The sequence below is a fragment of the Mustelus asterias genome, chromosome 15, assembly GCF_964213995.1.
Source record: "Mustelus asterias chromosome 15, sMusAst1.hap1.1, whole genome shotgun sequence".
In the NCBI taxonomy this organism is placed as follows: domain Eukaryota; kingdom Metazoa; phylum Chordata; class Chondrichthyes; order Carcharhiniformes; family Triakidae; genus Mustelus; species Mustelus asterias.
The window spans coordinates 4,693,667-4,714,775 of NC_135815.1; the positions used below are offsets into that span (position 1 = coordinate 4,693,667).

A 21,109-nucleotide genomic window follows, 5' to 3' on the forward strand; every position below is an offset into this window, starting at 1 on the left:
TTCAAATTTTGCCTCTTCACAGCTCTCTTTCCCACAAAAATCTGTACCATATAAGGTCTCACGTGGCCACCATCAAACAGAGCATAGCATCCCTCCTTAAATATCATTTTTCTCTTTTATCTTCAATTTCATTGTCCTCAGCACCTCTTTGAACTTAATTTTTTTGAAATATAAAAATATTTTATGTTTTCGCTATTGCCCCCACTTTGGGGCAATAGCAATTTAATAAAATTTAACAATCATTCCTTATTGATTTATGATCTTTTCCAAATTGTCAAACATTGTATTCACCTTTGAAATTTAACAGCTGAAAATCCAAATCCTAACTTATCTCCGAATGCAAATTTCTACCCATTGCTTGTTTACTTAAAGTCATTTGGCCGCAACTACTTGCACACCTTCATACCCAACCTCCTTTCATGTCTTAAACCTTACCAGACAATCAGTCCCCAATTTAATTAAATTATTTTCACACCCAGACAGACCAATAAATCTGCTTCACAAAATAACACAATAGACCCCTAAATATTAAAAATAATAACATCTCTCATCACAGTAACTGATAAAATAATTCTTAAAAAGATCTGACAAAAGTATGATGGATCGAATATACATTCCTTTATATATTTTTCCCTAATTCCCAATAAAAAAACAATTACCCAGAGCTCTTATAATTTTTATAATTCTCAAACCCTCTTTTCAACTGATATTAACCTAGTTTCTTTCAGAAAGTGGGTGGCCTGTGAACTCCTTTCTTTGAGAGTTAGCTTCACTGATCTAGCAGGTAATGTTCTGCTCAGGGTGGGATTTTCTGGCCCCGTCCACCACTGGGATCATCCTGTCCACCCAGAGCTAGTGGATTACCAGCTAGCCTGCCGTAACTCAGTAGTGGGTTCCGTCATGGCGGGGCTAGAATATCCTGGCCTTAGATTATAGGCAGCTAAGGAAGTTGTCAGTGTGTTCATGACCCATTCCATAGTTGATTAATTTAGCTCTTAAAATATCTAAATATTCCATTTACATGGTAGGTTACTTTGAAATTGATAAACATGGCTAACACAGAAAGTTGAAAGAAAAATAATTTCATGAAACACAAGGTGGAATTTTACCTGTAATTAGCAGAATGTGGCAGAGTTGCCACCAATGGTAGATTTCTCTGTGATTTTTGAGGAACATAGAGAAAGAATTAGCAAGGGATGGGTCCCATGATGTAACGCTGGTGGGGATGGCTCTGATTCCACCCACCCCACTAACAGCTTAGTTTTTTCAAAGATCAGGGTGACTTAAAGGCCACCCTCGTGCACACAAACTCAAATGGGCCCCTCCACCCCCGCCCACACACACTCAATCCCCACCGGCACTGCATCTGGCCAATGCCACGGGGCAGTGCCAGGTATGACCCACGTGCTGCAGAGTGATGTACTCAACTGAGCTCCTCTAAGAGGTCTAACCGCAAGGTATATGCCATGTGAGACTTATTAACTTACTAAGGAGGAGTTAGACAGATTTTTAATTGGTAATGGGTTGGAGTGTTATGGGGAGAAGGCAGGAAAATGGGGATGAGGAGCATATCAGCCATGATCGAATGGCGGAGCTGACTTGATGGGCCGAATGGCCTAATTCTGCTCCTATACCTTATGAACCTATGAGACCAGTCATAACACTGCCAGTTTGCCCTCATGCCAACATGAATGGATTATCTTAAGGGGCAGGGTGATGATTCAGGCATTGAAGCCTGATAATGAGATTTAAATTAATATAATGATCTTCCTCGTCGGGATTCCCATTATGACACTGGCAGAGGACGGGGACAATTGCAGCGAGATTTTCCACTGACATAAAACACAACTTGAGCTTCTCTGCTCCAGTCACCAAACCTGCCTGAAAAGAACGAGAGTGAACGAACCCAGCCATAACCAAAATCATCTTTCCCCAACAGAGCAATTCATTACTTTTCATTTATTCATGTGATATTAGGGTGGTCGGCTTGGGTAGCATTTACTACCCATCCTCAATTGCCCTTGAGAAGATGCTGGCCTTCTTGAACCACTCCAGCCCAGGCACTGTTCAGAGGGAGTTCCAGGTTTCTGACCCAGCGACAGTGAAGGAGTAGCGATATAGTTAGAAGTCACAATAGTAAGTGGCTTGGAGGGGAACTTGCAGGTGGTGGTGTATCCATGCAACTGCTGCCCTTGTCCTTCCAAATGGTAGAGGTCACAGGATTGGAAGGTGCTTTCAAAGGAGCTGTGGTGAATTGCTGCAATGTATCTTGCTACTGTGCATGGGTGATGGAGGGAGTGAATGTCGAAGGCGATGGATGGGGTACCGATCAAGCAGGCTGCTGCCTAGAATGGTGTTCAGCTTCTTGAGTTTTGTTGGAGCTGCACTCATTCAGGCAAGTGAAGAGTATTCCAAAATATTCTTAGCAATGCTTTACAGGCTAAATGTATGATGTGTGTGGCATTGCGTCTATCCCTGTAGAACTCTAAAAGAAATAAAGGTGTCAATTTACCATTTTGGCACTCATCCAGATGTGTGGTGATATAAATTTCAATGCAGCTAGGAATCATAAGGTAAGATAGAAACCAGAACCTGCCCCCAAAAGACTGGCTAGACACTGCAGCAATTCAAAGCAAGAGATGAAACACAGCAGTTAATTGGATATGATCTATTGGACTTAAGCAGAGACTTTTGTAATGAAGCCTTTGCTACATTTGAGAGAGTTATTCCTGATTATTAGATGGAGTGGAATCCAAGATCATTCTCGAAAATGCTTTCACATTTTTTAACAGATGGTAACTAGAGGAGTTGCTGCTTTACGTGCTTTCATCACATAGTAATGAGGTTATCAATGCTCACGATGGTTTCTTTGAGGGTATTGCCTTCATTGATTCAGTATTAATTTTTTTGGTTAAATGATGCAACTCTCAAGTGCCTTGGGGCATTTTACTAACCACTAAATGCAAGTGGTTGGCTAAAAGTACCAGTATTTTGAATGTTTCCTTAAATGCCTCCCATTTCTACTGTGCCATGATCCTGTTTTCTATGTGCTATTTATGTACATTTAAGGTCTCATTGGTTCTGTTTCTTTTCACCACAGTGGTTGTCCCAGCACCATCAAACCTACGCTTCTCAGATATCAGGGAGAACCGTTTCCGGGTCCACTGGGAACATGGAGCACCGGATGTGGCCCTCTACAGACTGACCTGGGTTCCATCTGGAGCAAGGGACAGGAAAGAGGTGAAGAAACCCATGTTTCCTGTTTCTGTGTAACTCCAGCTGACTTTTTAATTTGCCTTGTAACATGTAAATGTGAAGCAAACTGCTGTCAGATAGATATGTACATATATGAAAATGTTCCTCCTTTCAAGCACTGATGTTCCATGCCTTCTTGTCATCCCTTCAATCCTTGCTAATGAATTTCTTTCTCTGCTGGAGTATAGTTCAGTGAGTCTTGACTCGAGTTGGTTGTTGTCAATGCCTGAACTGTGACTGGTAGTGCCAACAGGCTGTTGGCCCTTGATGGGCCACACAGCTGTATCCACTCCCATCTTCGACCCAAAACCCACACTCTTGAAATTCTGGTAAGCTTCTGGATAGGATGAGGGATGAGGAAGTTCCACCTCACTAATTTCTAGCACCCCCTATACTTAACTCTGCCAGAAATGGCCAGGTTTGACCGCTGGGTGTGTATTGAGTTTGCAGCTCAAAGGACGAACTCTGTGAGGTGTCGGATAGAGCCAAAAGTTCTCACTGTTCAAGCATATTTTTCTAGGTGGCATGAGGGGTTTTGTACCAGCAGTAGAGAGTAATCAGATTGGCAAAAAGAACACTGCAGGGAGTTACCAAGTCTCCTTAGATAGCACATTCTAAACCCATGGCCACGATCACCTGGAAGGACAAGGACAGCAGACACATGGGAACACCACCACTTGGAAGTTCCCCTCCAAGCCACTCATCATCCTGATTTGGAAATATATTGCCGTTCCTTCACTGTCACGGTTCCTGGAAATCCCTCCCCAACAGCACTGTGCCTGTATTTACCACATGGCAGTTCAAGAAAGTAGCTTACCACCACCTTCTCAAGGGCAACTAGAGATGGACAATAAATACTGACTTAACCAGTGATGCTCACATCATTTGAATGAATTTAAAAAATGATGATGACTTTATTGGATGTTTTCAGAATAGTTTCTTAGATCAGCATGTTCTAGAGCCAACCAGGGCGCAGACTATACTAGACCTGTTAGTGTGCAATGAGATAAGATTAATTAATGATCTCATAGTGATGGCACTGTAGGTAGCAGTGATCATAATATGATTGAATTTTACATTCAGTTTAAAGGAGAGAAGAGTGGGTCTAAGACTAGTATTTTAAATTTAAATAAGGGAAATTAGAGGCATAAAAGCAAAACTAGGAGAAGTAAAATGACAATTTAGGTAAGAGATAGTTCAATAGAGATGCAGTGGCAGAAATTTAAAAGGGTATTTCAGAATACACCGAATAGATATATTCTAATAAAATATAAAAATTCCAAGGGGAGAACTCACAATCCGTGTTTAACTAAAAAAGCTCAAGATAGTATCAGACTTAAAGAAAAAGCAAAAGGTGGACAGCAGTTCAGAAGATTGGCCAAATTTACGCACTTTCCTTTCCTTGTCTAAGAATGGTATGCTTTGTCTGTATAGCGCACAAGAAACAATATTTTTCACTGCATGTGACCATAATTAATCAAATCAAATCATATAAGAAACAATAAAGAATAACTAAAGGATTAATAATCATGGAAACATTGGAATAGGAGAGAAAGCTAGCTGGAAATATAAAGACAGATAATAAAAGTTTTTATAGATATTTAAAAAAAACAAGAGTTAACAAAGTGAGCATTGGTCTGATAGAAAGTAAGCTTGGGGAGTTAATAATGAAAAATAAGAAGATGGCAGATGAATTGAACAGATATTTTGCATCAGTCTTCACTAAGGACAACACAAGTAACATCCCAGAAATAGCTGTAAATCATGAATTGGAAGGGAGGGAGGATCTCAGGAAAATTACAATCAGTGGGGAAATGGTACTGAGCAAATTGTTAAAACTGTGGGTTAACAGGTCCCTGGGTCTCGATGGATTTCATCCTACGGTGTTAAAAGAAATGGCCAGTGATATAGTTGATGTTAAAAGCAAAGCAAGTTACTGACCCTCAGGGTCAAGGTACAATGTGCACCTCATATTAAGATGTTGGGCTCAATTAACTCAACCCAAGAAGAGCATTTGCTCAGTGAACAGAACAGTCCGAATCAATTTGTACCTTCAAATTGATTTTTGCAGAGATGCTCCACATGGCCACCAGAGATTGCCACAAGGGAAGGTGGCTGCAGCCAAGGGTGGTTGAAGGATTTTAAAATTATTAAGGCCACCTGAGTGATATCAAATTCAAACTTCCCCATTTAGTTCAGGGAATCATTTTTCAGAAACCAAATTGGTTCCAAACACTGACCCCAAATTGACCTTCGCTTTATGCCTATTCTTCTAGCTGATTATAAACGGCGACGAGAGCAGCCAGCTTTTGGAAAACCTGAATCCTGACACCTTATTTGATGTTTCCCTTACTGCCATCTACCCGGACGAGATGGAAAGTGAAGATCTCTTCGGCTCCCAGCGTACATGTAAGTCTTCAGTACAGAAAAATCTCCATCGGTCTTTTCTGTCCTTGGTTCAACCCCTCACCAATTATCTTCAAATGTTGAAACGAGGACAGAGTTAATTGGAAAGCACACCTGCATGTTGTGATGAGTAAGCAGATCCTTATACCTTTTGGATTGGGGTTTGGGGTTAGTTGCCCAGGATTCTCCACTTCTGCTGCATGTAACATGAGTTAGTGAACTGAGTGAGTACTTATAGGCTGCACTGACCAGCCTGGTTGTGACTGACTCCAATATTGCTGGTCTGTCCACCTCTTTCAGCCAGGAGGTCAGGTAACCCAACCCCCTGTTAGTCTATGGATGGGATTCTCCGGCTGCGCCAAGTCCCAAGACCGGAAATTCCCGCCCAAACTCAATGGACCTTTAAATAATTCGCCAAATTTTCTGTCTTGCTCACTATGATTCCTGCGGCGGGCGAGACGGGAGAATTTCAGCCGAAGCCTCCCTCAACTTTGCTTCTCCTCTGATTATAAGGAACTTACTTCCCCAACCCCCTTATCTCCTCCTTATAGAGAAATGATTGGCTTCAGCCCATTGCCTCCCTACCTGAGCATAACTAGTCGATACAAAGGTAAATAACAATCGATTTGCATTTATCTAACATATTCCATTTGAAGTGTCTCAAGTAACTTTACTGGATGACATCAGCAAATTGATAATCGTTTAAATTAAACTATTGATGTTTGCTTTTATGAATCTTTAAAATATGTTGCCCCATATCATTTCTCATAAGTAAATAAGGTGACAGGGAAAAGACAATCAACCCCGTGCAACTTGCTTGTATTTCATGAAATGTTATCCGACTGACTCACAATATTCCTCAATCTTCATTCTCCTGTGTTATACCCCATATCTTTTGGATTTTCTTCCATTGTTGCATTAAGTGACTGTTCATGGTAACCAACTTCACACCCTTTCTCCCAGCCCCATTCCATTACCCCTACATGTGAAGTAGCTCTACCTTATTCCAGTTTCCAACGTTTCAGCTTGCATCTCCTCTATTTTGCTTTGCTCTCTTGCTGATCTCCCTGTCCTTGACCAGCTGAATTATTCCAGTAGAGCTCAAGACAAGCTTGAGAAGCAGCGCCTCAACTTTTGATTAGGTGATTTATAGCATTCTGATCTCAACATTGTGTTCAACAATTTTAGATCATAATCTCTGCCCCATTTTGTTTACTTTTTCTTTGCAAGTCTTGATTTTATGCCTTCATTTTTTTCTTGCTTTTGCTTTCAAACAGCAGCTGTTCATCATTCTGCCATTCACACCTCCTCGAGGTACATCTTTACTTGTCCCATTCCCACATTGACAACTTTTTTCTCAGTTAAGTTCTCCTGCTCTCCGGCCTATCACAGATCTCTTTTTCCCACCTCCCTCCTTTCACCTGCTTCAAACCTTAAAACCTTTTCTACGTTTTCCCAATTCTGATGAAAGGACATGACCTGAAACGTTAACTCTGTTTTTCTCTCTCTTCAGCTGCTGCCAGACTAGCTGAGTATTTTCAGCATTTTGGGGTTTTTTTCATCACTTTTGCCTTGACTTTTGTGTGGAGGGGGTACATTTTTGTTGAACTTTCGTATCTTATAACAGCGGAAATAAACCCTATTTCTGCCAAACTTCCCCAAAGTTACACAGCTAAGGGAGAAAACTCCAGAGGAAATTCACCCCAATGACTATAAACTTGGGAAATAATCGAGTTAAGAATGCCAGCCAAATTTCTGTTCTAACATAAACAAGATACCTGTGGTTAATGTATCTCATTTTTAATTTTTCAGTGCCAATTAAGACGACTGTAATTACTCCAGGTAAGCCTTCAGATTCTGTCATTCCTTGTTAGAAATCCCTCCTTAAAAGATTATGGGCCAGAGAATCAGGGTTCCAGTGTTTATCTCTGTCACTGAAAGAAGCATTCCCGCACCTTAGTCTAGATCAACTCCTTTCTGGATCTGACTCAGACCTCCGATGACTTTCACCAGAACACCTCCATCTACTGGGTGAATGCACCACCTCGTCTTATGGGTCCTAGCAGGCCTTGAAACACTCCTGCTGTAGAGGACTGAGCTCCCTGGGCTGGGGGATATATAGTTACAGCCACAGAGGAAACACTTGAACTGCCGCTGTCAGATTGTTACTCAGCCCGCTAGTCCTTCCAATGCTTTACACTGTTGTTCAAGGGAACAGTGTGAAAATACCAAAACAATGATAACTGCTCTCTCTGATACATGCCGGCTCTGAGCTCAGATTCCCTTCTGGGGATCAAAGTTATCTTTATACCTTGAATGAAAATGTTGAACAGAAAAATACTGTGAATGATCTCACAAATGGAACACTGCTTCTATGCATGAGATGTCAACAATATTATTTTCATTTATAAACACAATTAAATTGTTATCAGGGTTGAATAAAATCATAGAATCTTACAGCAGGACCGTTTGTCTCATTGTTCCTGTGTCAAGCTCTTTGAACGAGTTGTTCACACAGGTGTGTGTTCCCCATGCTGCCTTGCTTTTATCCTGAGAACCCTGCAATTTTTTCCCCTTTATTCAATCTTGTGATGCGTTAAATAGGTGTAACAAGTTGGCAGGAAGACTGATGGGACAAATGGTCTTCACCCTTCTGTAATTTCAACAAAAGTGCAGTCGAGTTGTTTGGGAAATCAAGATAGTCTCCATGAATATGCAAATTGCTTATCTACTCTCTTGGTGACTGTTTTTGCAAAAAGGTGTAGTTGCAGATGCTGAAGGAGGGCATGATGCTGCAAATAGGCTCAAACCCAGCGAGGGAATTCCATCCATTGACTTAAAAAATCCAATGTGAAGTGAGCTTTGACAGCGAGTGAGCAAGGGTACAGTGCGCAATAAACACTCCTAACTTGGCAATGATTTTGGCATTAATCTCTCAGGGAGATACCACAAAGATGGATGGAGTGAGGAACAGAAATGTCTTGGTGGTGCAATAGAGGATGTGCTGAAGAAACTGAATCCAAGACACGTTTTTGCAGTAAACAGGCAGCTTTGTTGTACAGCTGGCACGGCGAGACAAAGAGTTGGAAATTTCCATGTAATTCCAGCTCACAGTAAGGAGGTGCTGCACTCTCGGAGGTGCCGTCTCAGATGAGATCTTATACTGAGACCCTGGCCAGAATTCGCCGACCTCGTCCTGCTGCTGTACATAGAGATTTGGCTGAACTCCAAAATCTCGCTGGCAGTGGTAGCGGGGCATGCAAGACCGGAGAATTGTGGCCCACGTCTCCCTTTTTTTTGTATGTAAAAGAGATCCTGGCACCATTTTGAGTAAGTGCATGGGAGTTCTTCCTGTCTCCTGTCTAATCCTCTCTCAGCCTAAATCATGAAAAAGCATATTACCCGGTCATGATCTAACTTCTGTTTTTTATGAGTTTGTTGTCCACACGTTGACTGCCACATTTCCGACATTACATCAGTAATTGTTTCTCAAAAGTGCTTTATTGGCTATGAAGTGCCTTGGGATGTCCTGAGGTTGCGAAAGGCGATAAATATGTGCAAGTTCTTTCTTTCTTTGTCTTTGGAACAAAAATGGCTTTTATGTTAATGATGTTTGTTTATTCTTCAGTTACTCCAACTGCTCCTCGTAATCTCCAAGTGTATAACGCCACATCGCACAGCCTCACCGTGAAGTGGGATCCTGCCACTGGTCGAGTCCGTGGTTATAGGGTTATCTATGCATCTATGACTGGAGACCCCATTGATGAAACGGTAATCCCAATTGTTTTGCCTCTCTCATTGTTTTGCACATGTGACAGGAGCCTGTAAGAGACAGTGAAGCAGGCGTGTAGCAGCGGGGTAGCTTCTTTTCCAGGATCTGAAAAAAGACAGGAAGCCAATCGGAAAAGCTGGATGAACGAAGCTTCCATGTCTGACAGAATGGATGGAGCGTCTACGATGGGCTGAATGGCTCGCAAGATGGCTTGGATATGTGGCCAAGGTTATTAAGACAAAAGTGTGGCATAGCTTTCTGGGCAATCAAAAAGAAAAGCAATTTGCTAAGTTTCCTCACCTGATTACAATGCAGCTTTAAATATGTACATTAACCACAGGTTTCCCTTGGTAATAGTTTTTGCAATGCATGTAAATACAGAGGCCTGCACTGAACGGTGCAATGAATTGAAATCTAGCTAGGTTCCTCCATCTGTTGATGTCTGATGTGAAACAGGTTTTGGCAAATGAAAAAATTTGCAGTTTGACATCCCCAGATGCAGTGACACACATGGTGATGTGTTATTACAGGTTAGCATGTTATTTTTGCAGAAATGCTTTTACTTTCAAAACTATTTGCAGCTGTCTTTAAAATATTGCCTGTAACTATTAAGAGATGTTAACTGATCCTCAGCACATCTCTCATTGTGCGTTGTCAGAATATTTTTGACTTTGTGCATCTTTAATGTTTCAGGATGATTCTTTAAAAATTGTCAGGACAGGAATTATTGGCATTTCGTGCAGACACTTAACAAATCTGCATCAAGTTACTCTGTTTCGCCAGATGTTGCTGCCTCAGTTTCAGAAACAGAGAGTGGGGGTTGTTATATGTAACACCACATCATTTCTACCGGCTTATTTTCTTAAAACCACTTGTCTCAATTTGCACACCATTATGGAAAAAGGCATGGAAATCCATTAACAGATGTCAAAATTGGCAGGGCTACAGGTAAAAGGCAGAGGAGTAGGACTAGGACTAGCTGAGCAGCTTGTACTGAGAGCTGGAACAGACATAATGGGCTGAATGGTCTCCTTCTGCATTTAAATCACATTGTGATTCTTGAAAATGACATCTTCCAAAAAGAACAACAACTGGAGCATAGTTTCTAACCAGTGCTGATTCTCTCATTTTTAAAGGAACTAATTGCTAGTTAGAAAATTGAGTAAGATGCATCTCTATCATTCTGGTACGCACATGATACAATGATAATACAGTTATTGGCTAATCATAGATTCAAATAAATTAATCCCTATTAGTTAAACTACAGCCAACCCTGACATGAGGCGAGGAAAACCTCCAGTGGAGTGGAGAACTTTGCAAAACATTGCTCCAAATTCTCTTGTTCCTCACAAACATGCTGCACTTTCCACACATCATTTCTGTAGTGGCTAATAATTACTTTCTGAAAGAAACCTGACTTGTATTTGAAGGAGTCTCTGCTTCCATTGTCTTCCGAGAGAGCCTGTTCCACAGATTCATCATTGGCTCTCTGAAATAATGGGGGTAATTTTAACATAACTTATTGAGCAGAAAACTGACTGTATCAGGTGAAGTGCTGGTTTTACACTCGACTTGATATTATTCTTGTCACTCCAGTGAGGGTGTAAAACCTGCAAGATGTAAAATCCAATATAATGGCAAAATACTGTGGATGCTGCAATCTGAAACAAAAACAGAAAAAAGCTGGAAAATATCTGCAGGTCCATAAGACCATAAGACCATAAGACATAGGAGCGGAAGTAAGGCCATTCGGCCCATCGAGTCCACTCCACCATTCAATCATGGTTGATTTCAACTCCATTTACCCGCTCTCTCCCCATAGCCCTTAATTCCTCGAGAAATCAAGAATTTATCAATTTCTGTCTTGAAGACGCTCAACGTCTCGGCCTCCACAGCCCTCTGTGGCAATGAATTCCACAGACCCACCACTCTCTGACAACATCTGTGGACCATAAGACATAGGAGCAGAATTAGGCCACTCGGCCCATCGAGTCTGCTCCGCCATTCAATCATGGCTGATATTTTTCTCATCACAGTCTCCTGCTTTTTCTCCATAACCCCTGATCCCCTTATTAATCAAGAACCTATCGATCTCTGTCTTAAAGACACTCAATGATCTGGCCTCCACAGCCCTCTGCGGCAAAGAGTTCCACAGATTCACCACTCTCTGGCTGAAGAAATTCCTCCTCCTCTCTGTTTTAAAGGATTGTCCCTTTAGCCTGAGGTTGTGCCCTCTGAGTCTAGTTTTTCCTACTAGTGGAAACATCCTCTCTACGTCCACTCTATCCAGGCCTCGAGTATCCTGTAAGTTTCAATAAGATCCCCCCTCATTCTTCTAAACTCCGAGTACAGACCCAGAGTCCTCAACCATTCCTCATATGACAAGCTCTTCATTCCAGGGATCATTCTTGTGAACCTCCTCTGGACTCTTTCCAAGGCCAGCACATCCTTCCTTAGATACGGGGCCCAAAACTGCTCACAGTACTCTAAATGGGATTTGACCAGAGCCTTATACAGCTTCAGAAGTACATCCCTGCTCTTGTATTCTAGCCCTCTTGACATGAATGCTAATATTGCATTTGCTTTCCTAACTGCTGACTGAACCTGCACATTAATCTTAAGAGAATCTTGAACAAGGACTCCCAAGTCCCTTTGTGTTTCTGGGGCGGCACGGTAGCACAGTGGTTAGCACTGCTGCTTCACAGCTCCAGGGTCCCGGGTTCGATTCCCGGCTCAGGTCACTGTCTGTGTGGAGTTTGCACATTCTCCTCGTGTCTGCGTGGGTTTCCTCCAGGTGCTCCGGTTTCCTCCCACAGTCCAAAGATGTGTGGGTTAGGTTGATTGGCCAGGTTAGAAAATTGCCTCTTAGAGTTCTGGGATGTGTAGGTTAGAGGGATTAGCGGGTAAAATATGTGGGGGTAGGGCCTGGGTGGGATTGTGGTCGGTGCAGACTCGATGGGCCGAATGGCCTCCTTCTGCACTGTAGGGTTTCTATGATTTCCTAAGCATTTTCCCATTTAGAAAATAGTCTATGCCTCCATTCCTCCTTCCAAAGTGCATAACCTCACATTTTTACACATTGTATTCCATCTGCCACTTCTTTGCCCACTCTCCTAACCTGTCCAAGTCCTTCTGCAGCCCCCCTGCTTCCTCAACACTACCTGTCCTTCTACATATCTTTGTATCATCTGCAAACTTAGCAACAGCGCCTTCAGTTCCTTTTTCTAAATCGTTAATGTATATTGTGAAAAGTTGTGGTCCTAGAACTGACCCCTGAGGCACACCACTAGTCACCAGCTGCCATCCTGAAAAAGACCCATTTATCCCCACTCTCTGCCTTCTGCCAGTCAGCCTATCCTCTATCCATGCCAAGATCTTACCCTGAACACCATGGGCTTTTATTTAACAGTCTCCTATGCGGCACCTTGTCAAAGGCCTTCTGGAAATCTAAATAAATCACGTCCAATGGTTTTCCTTTATCTAACTTCCTTGTTACCTCCTCAAAGAAATCTACCAGATTTGTCAGGCATGACCTTCCCTTGATGAAGCCGGGCTGACTCAGTCCTACTTTATCCCGCACTTCCACGTACTCCGCAATCTCATCTTTAATAGTGGAGAGAGAATGGATCCAATGTTTTGAGTTTGGATGACCCTTCTGTTTTTGTGTGTGTGTTAATGTAAAATCCAATGTTGTACCTGACCCTATCAGTTTTATTTTTATGCCTTAGGCAAACATTACTACCCCTATTTTCACAGATTAGTTGTTTTTTATTTATTCATTTGTGGGACATGGGCGTCACTGGCTGGCCAGCATTTATTGCCCATCCCTCGTTGCCCTTGAGAAGGTGGTGGTGAGCTGCCTTCTTGAATCGTTGCAGTCCATGTTCTGTGGGTTGACCCAAAATGCCATTAGGGAGGGAATTCCAGGATTTTGATCCAGCAACTGCGAAGACACCCCTTCCTCCATAAAACCCAGCTTCAACTGTGAGCCACATGCTCTAGTTCTAATACTTTGGACATGGTGATACTACATTATCTGGACTTTGATCGTCAACAAAGACCTCAGCCTCTCATTCAATGGCCCAGATTTTTGCCGAGTCATGGAGATTTAGCCAAGACCCAGATCCAGAAGTTGGTCACCATTTCTGACATCCTGGATGGAATTTTCCTGTCCTGCCCACCACGGGAATCATAGCGGGCAGGGGCAGACCATACAAAGGTCCATTGACCTTGGGCGAGAATTTCAGCCTTGGGGGTGAGTGCGGCTGGAAAATTCTCCCCCTTATTTTTGCGGTAGGGAAAGGGTCGGACAGGTTTCACATATGGGAAATCCAAACACTTGCTGGGGTAAATATGTTTCTCATAGTGTGTGACCTATGATTTTTAAGAGTAGACATGAATGTGCGTAACAGGTGGATAAAGTCTGAAATTGTTAGGCTGCCAAGTTATTTAAATCCCCTGTTCTTTAACTTTTGGGGAAAAATCAGCCTGCTGTGTCTCTCAGTTGAAAAAAAACTAGTGCTTGCAATTTTAATATCTGTTTGCTAACATTTGTCTGAGAGCTATCATTTATAATAGCTTGATTGATTATTAAGGGATCGGCTGTCTTTGATAGGGGGCTACAAATAAAAATGCTTTGTTTTTAATGAAGAATTAAATACTTGAAGGGATGTATATGTATTGAATGGGATTTCATGAATTAAAATGGTTTTAAATATATAATCAAGACTACAATAGTTACTTAGAATTTTATTTTATTCCAGCATGACTCCTGAGTTCTGCCCAAGGTTTATACTGGATGAGTTGGCTTGGAGGGTGTACGGGAAAAACATGGTGGGTGGGTACATGGGTTGACATAAGCTGGTACTAAATTAGCATAAAGGCTACAAGCAATCATGGAGGTAGAGGGGCATTGTTAGTGTGGAAAATATTTGAGGCAATAGAGGGTGCATGAATTGGTGTGGATGGGGCAAGAGGAGTGAAAGGCGGGGTGGGTTGTAAGGCTTAGAGGGCTTACTTTACAGCTACACAACTGGGGTAAAGTTCCAGAGTACTCAAGGAAAGCTTTTTAATCACCATACCTTAGCGTCTGGCAGCCCCTGTGACTTCTTCTGCACCTTTGGGAAGGTGGGCAGTTGTGGGGGACTGGAGGTAACCAGTTGAACTCCAGCACACGTACACCCCAACACTCCCAGAGCGAAAATCTGGCCATTCACGCTGTTTCTCCCGAGGCAGGTCGGCCGGGAGCTGGGAATTTTTGCTGATTCTGCTCACCCGCCTCAAGAGTGAAAATCCAGGTTAATGTCTAGTGTACAGCCGGCAGAGCCAAGCTGACAGTTCCAGCTGTCGTCCACCCCTTCCATGGCAGACTGTGATAATGTGACGGAAATCGAAGAGGCAATTACTCTTCCTTCTTGGAGGCAAGATTGAGACAGTTCACTGAACAGTTTTTGTAGAATCATAGAATCTCTACTCTCCGACAGAGCATCTTACCCAGGCCCTATTCCCATAACCCCACATATTTACCTCACTAATTTTTCTAACCTATACATCTTGGGATACTGAGGGTTAATTTAGCATAGCCAATCAACCTAACCTGCACAGCTTTGGAGTGTGGAAGGAAACCGGAGCACCCAGAGAAAACCCAGGCAGACACAGGGAGAGTGTGCAAACTCCACACAGACGGTCACCCAAGGCTGGAATTGAACCCAGGTCCCTGGCACTGTGAGGCAGCGGTGCTAACCACTGTACCATAATACCACAACGTTTACTGGAATAATCATGTGGGTTACCCTTCAGAAACTGCCACTGCCATTTTGGAATAGGCCCCCATATTGTGGAACAAGTCCAGAATAATATACCTTGGGCTGTGGGCTCAGATGCTTTACAATATTAGCCAGAAGTTATCTTGTGATATTTTTGTGCTGTATTAACTAACATGTTTGAGAGTTGCAGATCTTCATGCTGGTATCTTCACTGAACAATATCAACAGCCATTTCTAGGTCATAGTTAGTAAAAGGCCATACTGTGAAAATAGAAAACACCAATTTATTCTTTGCCGTATGCAGATAAGTTATTTTCAGTAAGTTTTCTTTATGTTGTGGCTAACCTTTTTCTTTTGTTACTTTGGCCAGTATCTGATCTGTCAAGAATAGAGAAGTTTTAATGGATCCCATTTTGCTGGGTTTTCCATATTGCACCATGTTTTTCATGAGAAGCAGACTTGTGGTTCATCTCAGTCAAATCCACCCAAGAGCTTTGTTTGTAAAATCCTCATGGCCTTCGTGAGATAAAAACAACTGATGTTTCTCTCGACAGCTGCCAGAACGCCCACAAAGCAATTTCTTAGAGCTAGATTAATATCTGCCTTAATCTCAGTGTACCTCGACACGAACTATATCCAGAGTGGGTATGGCAAAGAAGGAAGACTTTAAGCTGCATTTAAAACAATGTTTTTCCAATTATGATGAGGGATTAGCCATAGTTCAGATTTAACATTGGTGTTTAGTATTATGGAGTCGCAGGTTTCTGCATTTAGATTGCAGTAGCTACCATAGCTACCATGAGGCAGCATGGTGGCACAATGGTTAGCACTGCTGCCTCACAGCGCCAGCGACCCGGGTTTGATTCCCAGCTTGGGTCACTGTCTGTGTGGTGTTTGCACGGTCTCCCCCTGCCTGCATAGATTTGCTCTGGGTGCTCCGGTTTCCTCCCACAGTCTGAAAGATAGAACATAGAACATAGAACATAACAGCGCAGAACAGGCCCTTCGGCCCACGATGTTGCACCGACCAGTTAAAAAAAAACTGTGACCCTCCAACCTAAACCAATTTCTTTTCGTCCATGAACCTATCTACGGATCTCTTAAACGCCCCCAAACTAGGCGCATTTACTACTGATGCTGGCAGGGCATTCCAATCCCTCACCACCCTCTGGGTAAAGAACCTACCCCTGACATCGGTTCTATAACTACCCCCCCTCAATTTAAAGCCATGCCCCCTCGTGCTGGATTTCTCCATCAGAGGAAAAAGGCTATCACTATCCACCCTATCTAAACCTCTAATCATCTTATATGTTTCAATAAGATCCCCTCTTAGCCGCCGCCTTTCCAGCGAAAACAATCCCAAATCCCTCAGCCTCTCCTCATAGGATCTCCCCTCCATACCAGGCAACATCCTGGTAAACCTCCTCTGCACCCTCTCCAAAGCCTCCACATCCTTCCTGTAATGTGGGGACCAGAACTGCACACAGTACTCCAAGTGCGGCCGCACCAGAGTTGTGTACAGTTGCAACATAACGCTACGACTCCTAAATTCAATCCCCCTACCAATAAACGCCAAGACACCATATGCCTTCTTAACAACCTTATCTACTTGATTCCCAACTTTCAGGGATCTATGCACACATATACCTAGATCCCTCTGCTCCTCCACACTATTCAAAGTCCTCCCGTTAGCCCTATACTCAACACATCTGTTATTCCTACCAAAGTGAATTACCTCACACTTCTCCGCATTAAACTCCATCCGCCACCTCTCGGCCCAACTTTGCAACCTGTCTAAGTCTTCCTGCAAACTACGACACCCTTCCTCACTGTCTACCACACCACCGACTTTGGTGTCATCAGCAAATTTGCTAATCCACCCAACTATACCCTCATCCAGATCATTAATAAATATTACAAACAGCAGTGGCCCCAAAACAGATCCCTGAGGTACACCACTTGTAACCGCACTCCAAGATGAGCTGGTTAGGTGCATTGACCCAAACAGGTGCCATAGTGTGGCAATTAGGGGAATTTCACAGTAATTTCATTGCAGTCTTAATGTAAGCCTTACTTGTGACTAATAAATAAACTTTAAATTTTTATTTATCACAAATAATTTCTAACCTAAGAAAAGGGAAAGACTGCTTACAGTACATCATCAGACAAGTACAGTGAAGGTTATAGGCTGCCCTGAACAAAGAAAATCTTCCAGCTGGTGAACTGCCGTGTTGGCAGCAGTGTCCAGTTTGAGATTGCCCACAGACGGTGCAGGGCTTACAGACCTTGTCTCCCAGAGGCACTGCCTCTCCTTAAGTGGACTGATGTGGCAGGACTGGGCTCAAAAACGCTCACAACCTCAAACTGTCCCGAAGCTTCTTCGTAGTCAATTAAGATACTAGAGTAGCCACTATCCGAAGTAACATTAAATCAGCAATACCACCGAGAGAACAGATGGCACAGATGTCTTATGAAAAGCTTTCCTAAGGTTGTTGGGGCTGAAGCACATTGTAAAGGCAGCATAGAGGGAGTTTTACTTTATATCAATACCTGTAGCTAGCTCTAGAAATTTGTCACAATAAAATTTGCAGAGAAAGAAGTGTTTCACAATCTCAGGATGTTTCAAAATGCTTTACAACCAATTCAATTCAACTGCACTGTAATCACTGTTGCAATGTAGATAATGTGGCAGCCATTCTGTGCACAGCAAGATCTCACAAAGAGCAAACTGATAACTGAGAAGATAATCTATTTTATTGATGTTGGGTGAGGGATAAATATTATCCCTAATAGCAGAGAAATAGCAGATAATGCCATAGCATCTTTTACATCCACTTGAGTTAACAGATAAGGCCTTAGTTTTGTGACATATCTGAAAGATGGCACCTCTTAACAGTGCAGCATTCCCTCAGTATGCCGTCAGTCTGAATTTTATGCACGAGTCACAGGAATGGGACTTGAACCCAAAGTCTTGTGCCTCAGAGGTAAGAATGTGATCGCTGACCTACTCCCCAATCTGAGCTCCACATTTGTGCTGGTGGAGATGGTGGAATCCTGCACTTGTTGCTGTGATAGCAAAGACCAGTTGTTATTGTCCCTGGTGCCTTCTCATTTAGCCATGGTTTTAGTCATACTTGTTTATTTCGAATGTTTAATTCAAAGCTTTTATTTCCCTTCAAGGTCACCGTCGGTGCCAGACAGAATAGTGTGGTGTTACAGAAGTTGGATCCAGACACGCCATACTCAATCAAAGTCATGTCCGTTTCCAGAGCTGGAGATGGGAGACAGATTACTGGCAACGGCAGAACAAGTATGTTTGAATAGAAGAGCTGTGGGGGAGGGGGAGAGAAATTACATCCCCTGAAGGATCTTTAGTTGGAGACAAGGGACAAGAGGGCCATTCATTCCATCGGTCCCGCTACACCATTTTGCACTACCATCTATTTCCAATATTAACCTAACCATCAAAAAAAGGGTGGGTTTGGGTCAAGGTTCAATGGAGCATCAAAATCGGGTGGGTGTAAGCCAAACACCCATTCTGAGCCTGCGAGCTTCACACGGGTGTGATAGGTGAAAATCAGAAGCTATTAGCTTTAGAATCCTAATTCCCTGCCTGCCCTTTAAATAATGCTTGATACCCCAACTTCCCTGATAATAGCTTCCCTTTCAAACACCTCAATTGATTCTGAATCTACAGTTGATTTGAAGACAACTCTTTCATCTCTCTGACTTTGGTTTAAACTCTGGTTTGCCGGATAGAATAGAATAGAATGTGCTGTTGCAGTGTTCTCAAGTGGAGTGGGTTTTGGAGTTTTCTGAATGCGAAGCCAAAGTGGTGCAAAGTCCACAGCACAAACTAGTTACAATCTGGCATCAACCTCACAATCTTCTTCAAAGAGTCCAGAAGAAAATAATTGGTTCACTAAATGTAAAATAATTAGTTTGAGAATAAGAAAACAAAATAGTGATGTGTGTTTTGAATAAATCAGCAGCAGAGCGTGCTGATTGAGAAAGGGATTTGGGGATTTTTGTGGAAAATTATTGAAACCACCCGCTCAGGGTATGGTTACATTGGGAAAGACAAACAAAATTCCTGGCTTCCTGAAAAATAGGATGGAGTGTAAATCAAAACAGGTGATATTGTTACTTTAGAAGAAAGAACATTCATTTAATTAGTGCCTTTGCAACCTCAGGACATTCCAAAGTGCTTTAAAGCCAATTAAATACTTTTGAAGTGTAGTCACTGTTTCACTGTTCGAACAGGAGGTCATGTGGCACATTGGGTAGCGTTCTGACCACTGGGCCAGAAGTTCCACATTCAAGCCATACGCCAGGGCTTGTTGGCCATAGAAGGAGCATTCGTGATGTAGTTTCATGGGCTGATAATCAGCCTGGGAATCCTTCCATCACCTCCCCCTCTATTCCCCAAGGGGAAAAGAGTGTGTGCGAAGAGATGCTTAAATAAAAACTTGTAGTACAGGAAATGCAGCAGCCAATTTGCAGACAAGTTCCCACAATCACCAATGAAATAAGTGACCAGAGAATCTCTTCTGTTGATATTAGTTGAGGGGTAAATGGTGACCACAGGAGAATTCCCTGGCTCTTCTTCAAAAACTTCTGTGCCCACCTGAGAGGGTGTACAGGGCCTCAAATTAAAGACAACACTTCTGACAGTGTAGCACTCCCTTGGTACTGCACTGGAATGTCAGATGGATTGCACACTCAAGTATAAAAGCAAATTACTGCAGATACTGGAATCTGAAACCAAAAGAGTTTTCCAGCATTTTCTCTTTTGGTTGCACACTCAAGTCCCTGAAAGGATGGCTTCAATTCCCAAGTCCAGTGTAGCATCAACAGGGATGAAGAGTTACTCAAGTTTCACAATCAGGAGGAGGCAGTAGGGATGGAGGTGGGGTGGGGGGAAGGGCGGGGGGGTGGTGCGCAGCTCACTGAGGGAATGCCCAGAATCCTGAAGATTTATGCTACTTCCTTTAAAGTTTGAGAGCCTGGGCATTCCTCCATGTTCGAAGAATAGTTTTAATAACAGTGGCCCTAAGGGATCACAACGCTCAGGATAACATGTGCCAGAGAAAACAAAAACTACTCAAGCGTGCCGAGCCAGAAGCAGAAGTCTGCATATACCCATCTGGTGGGTGAACACAGAACAAGTAAAGGTGAAAAATGGGGTTTCTCCCCAAACACATCATCCTTTCATTTAGCACAGACTAGGGATCGTCCCCTCGGCTAGGCTTTTAGGGCTTCAGCGTTCAACCACTGGACTCTATTTGAAATCACATTTTATGTTAAGAGATGGGAGTAGGGAAAGCTGATTTTGACCTGCAAGGAAGCCTTCGAAGCAGCCATCGTGATGCTTTGTAACATTTATTTCCAGAGCCGCTCGCTACAGTTCGAAATCTCAGAGTGTACAACCCGACAACAAGCACGCTGAACGTGATCTGGGATCCTGCTGAAGGTGTAGTACGGCGCTACAAGATTCACTATGTTCCCACCACTGGGTCTGGAAATGAAGAAGTGGTAAGCTCTACTGTGGTTCATTGGTGAAAGTCGCCAGGCCGATTTCAGTTGCAGTGTAGCAAGTCAACAACTTGTTTTTCCATAGCACCATTCATATAGGAAAACTTCCTAACATGTTTCAACAGGAGATTTCTCAAACAAAAGTTGATAGAACATCACCTAAGGTGGCAGGTCTTGTGGTTCAGTGAGTAGTGTCCCTGCCTCTGAGTCAGAAGCACGGGGTTCGAATCCCACCCCAGGACTTGGTGGCGAAGGAAGGTGTGTTCCTAACACAGCCACACAGGCTGAATGTGTCAACATTCCAAACCCTTCTGGTCAGCCACGCTTGATGTGGAGTGGTGCCCATCAAGCTACATGCCCCCTGGAGACAGTTCTG

General features: G+C 42.9%; 1 protein-coding gene across 2 annotated transcripts in view; it reads left to right on the top strand.

The window, feature by feature from the left end:
- LOC144504285 (collagen alpha-1(XII) chain-like) overlaps positions 1 to 21,109 on the top strand; it is a 284,762-nt gene that overhangs the window by 113,381 nt on the left and 150,272 nt on the right. For both annotated transcript variants that reach the window (XM_078229390.1, XM_078229389.1), the window contains exons 27-32: positions 3,101 to 3,240; positions 5,532 to 5,664; positions 7,474 to 7,503; positions 9,290 to 9,432; positions 18,379 to 18,508; positions 20,591 to 20,733. In XM_078229390.1, the coding sequence (XP_078085516.1) occupies positions 3,101 to 3,240; positions 5,532 to 5,664; positions 7,474 to 7,503; positions 9,290 to 9,432; positions 18,379 to 18,508; positions 20,591 to 20,733 (719 nt within the window). The remainder of the gene's footprint in view (positions 1 to 3,100; positions 3,241 to 5,531; positions 5,665 to 7,473; positions 7,504 to 9,289; positions 9,433 to 18,378; positions 18,509 to 20,590; positions 20,734 to 21,109) is intronic.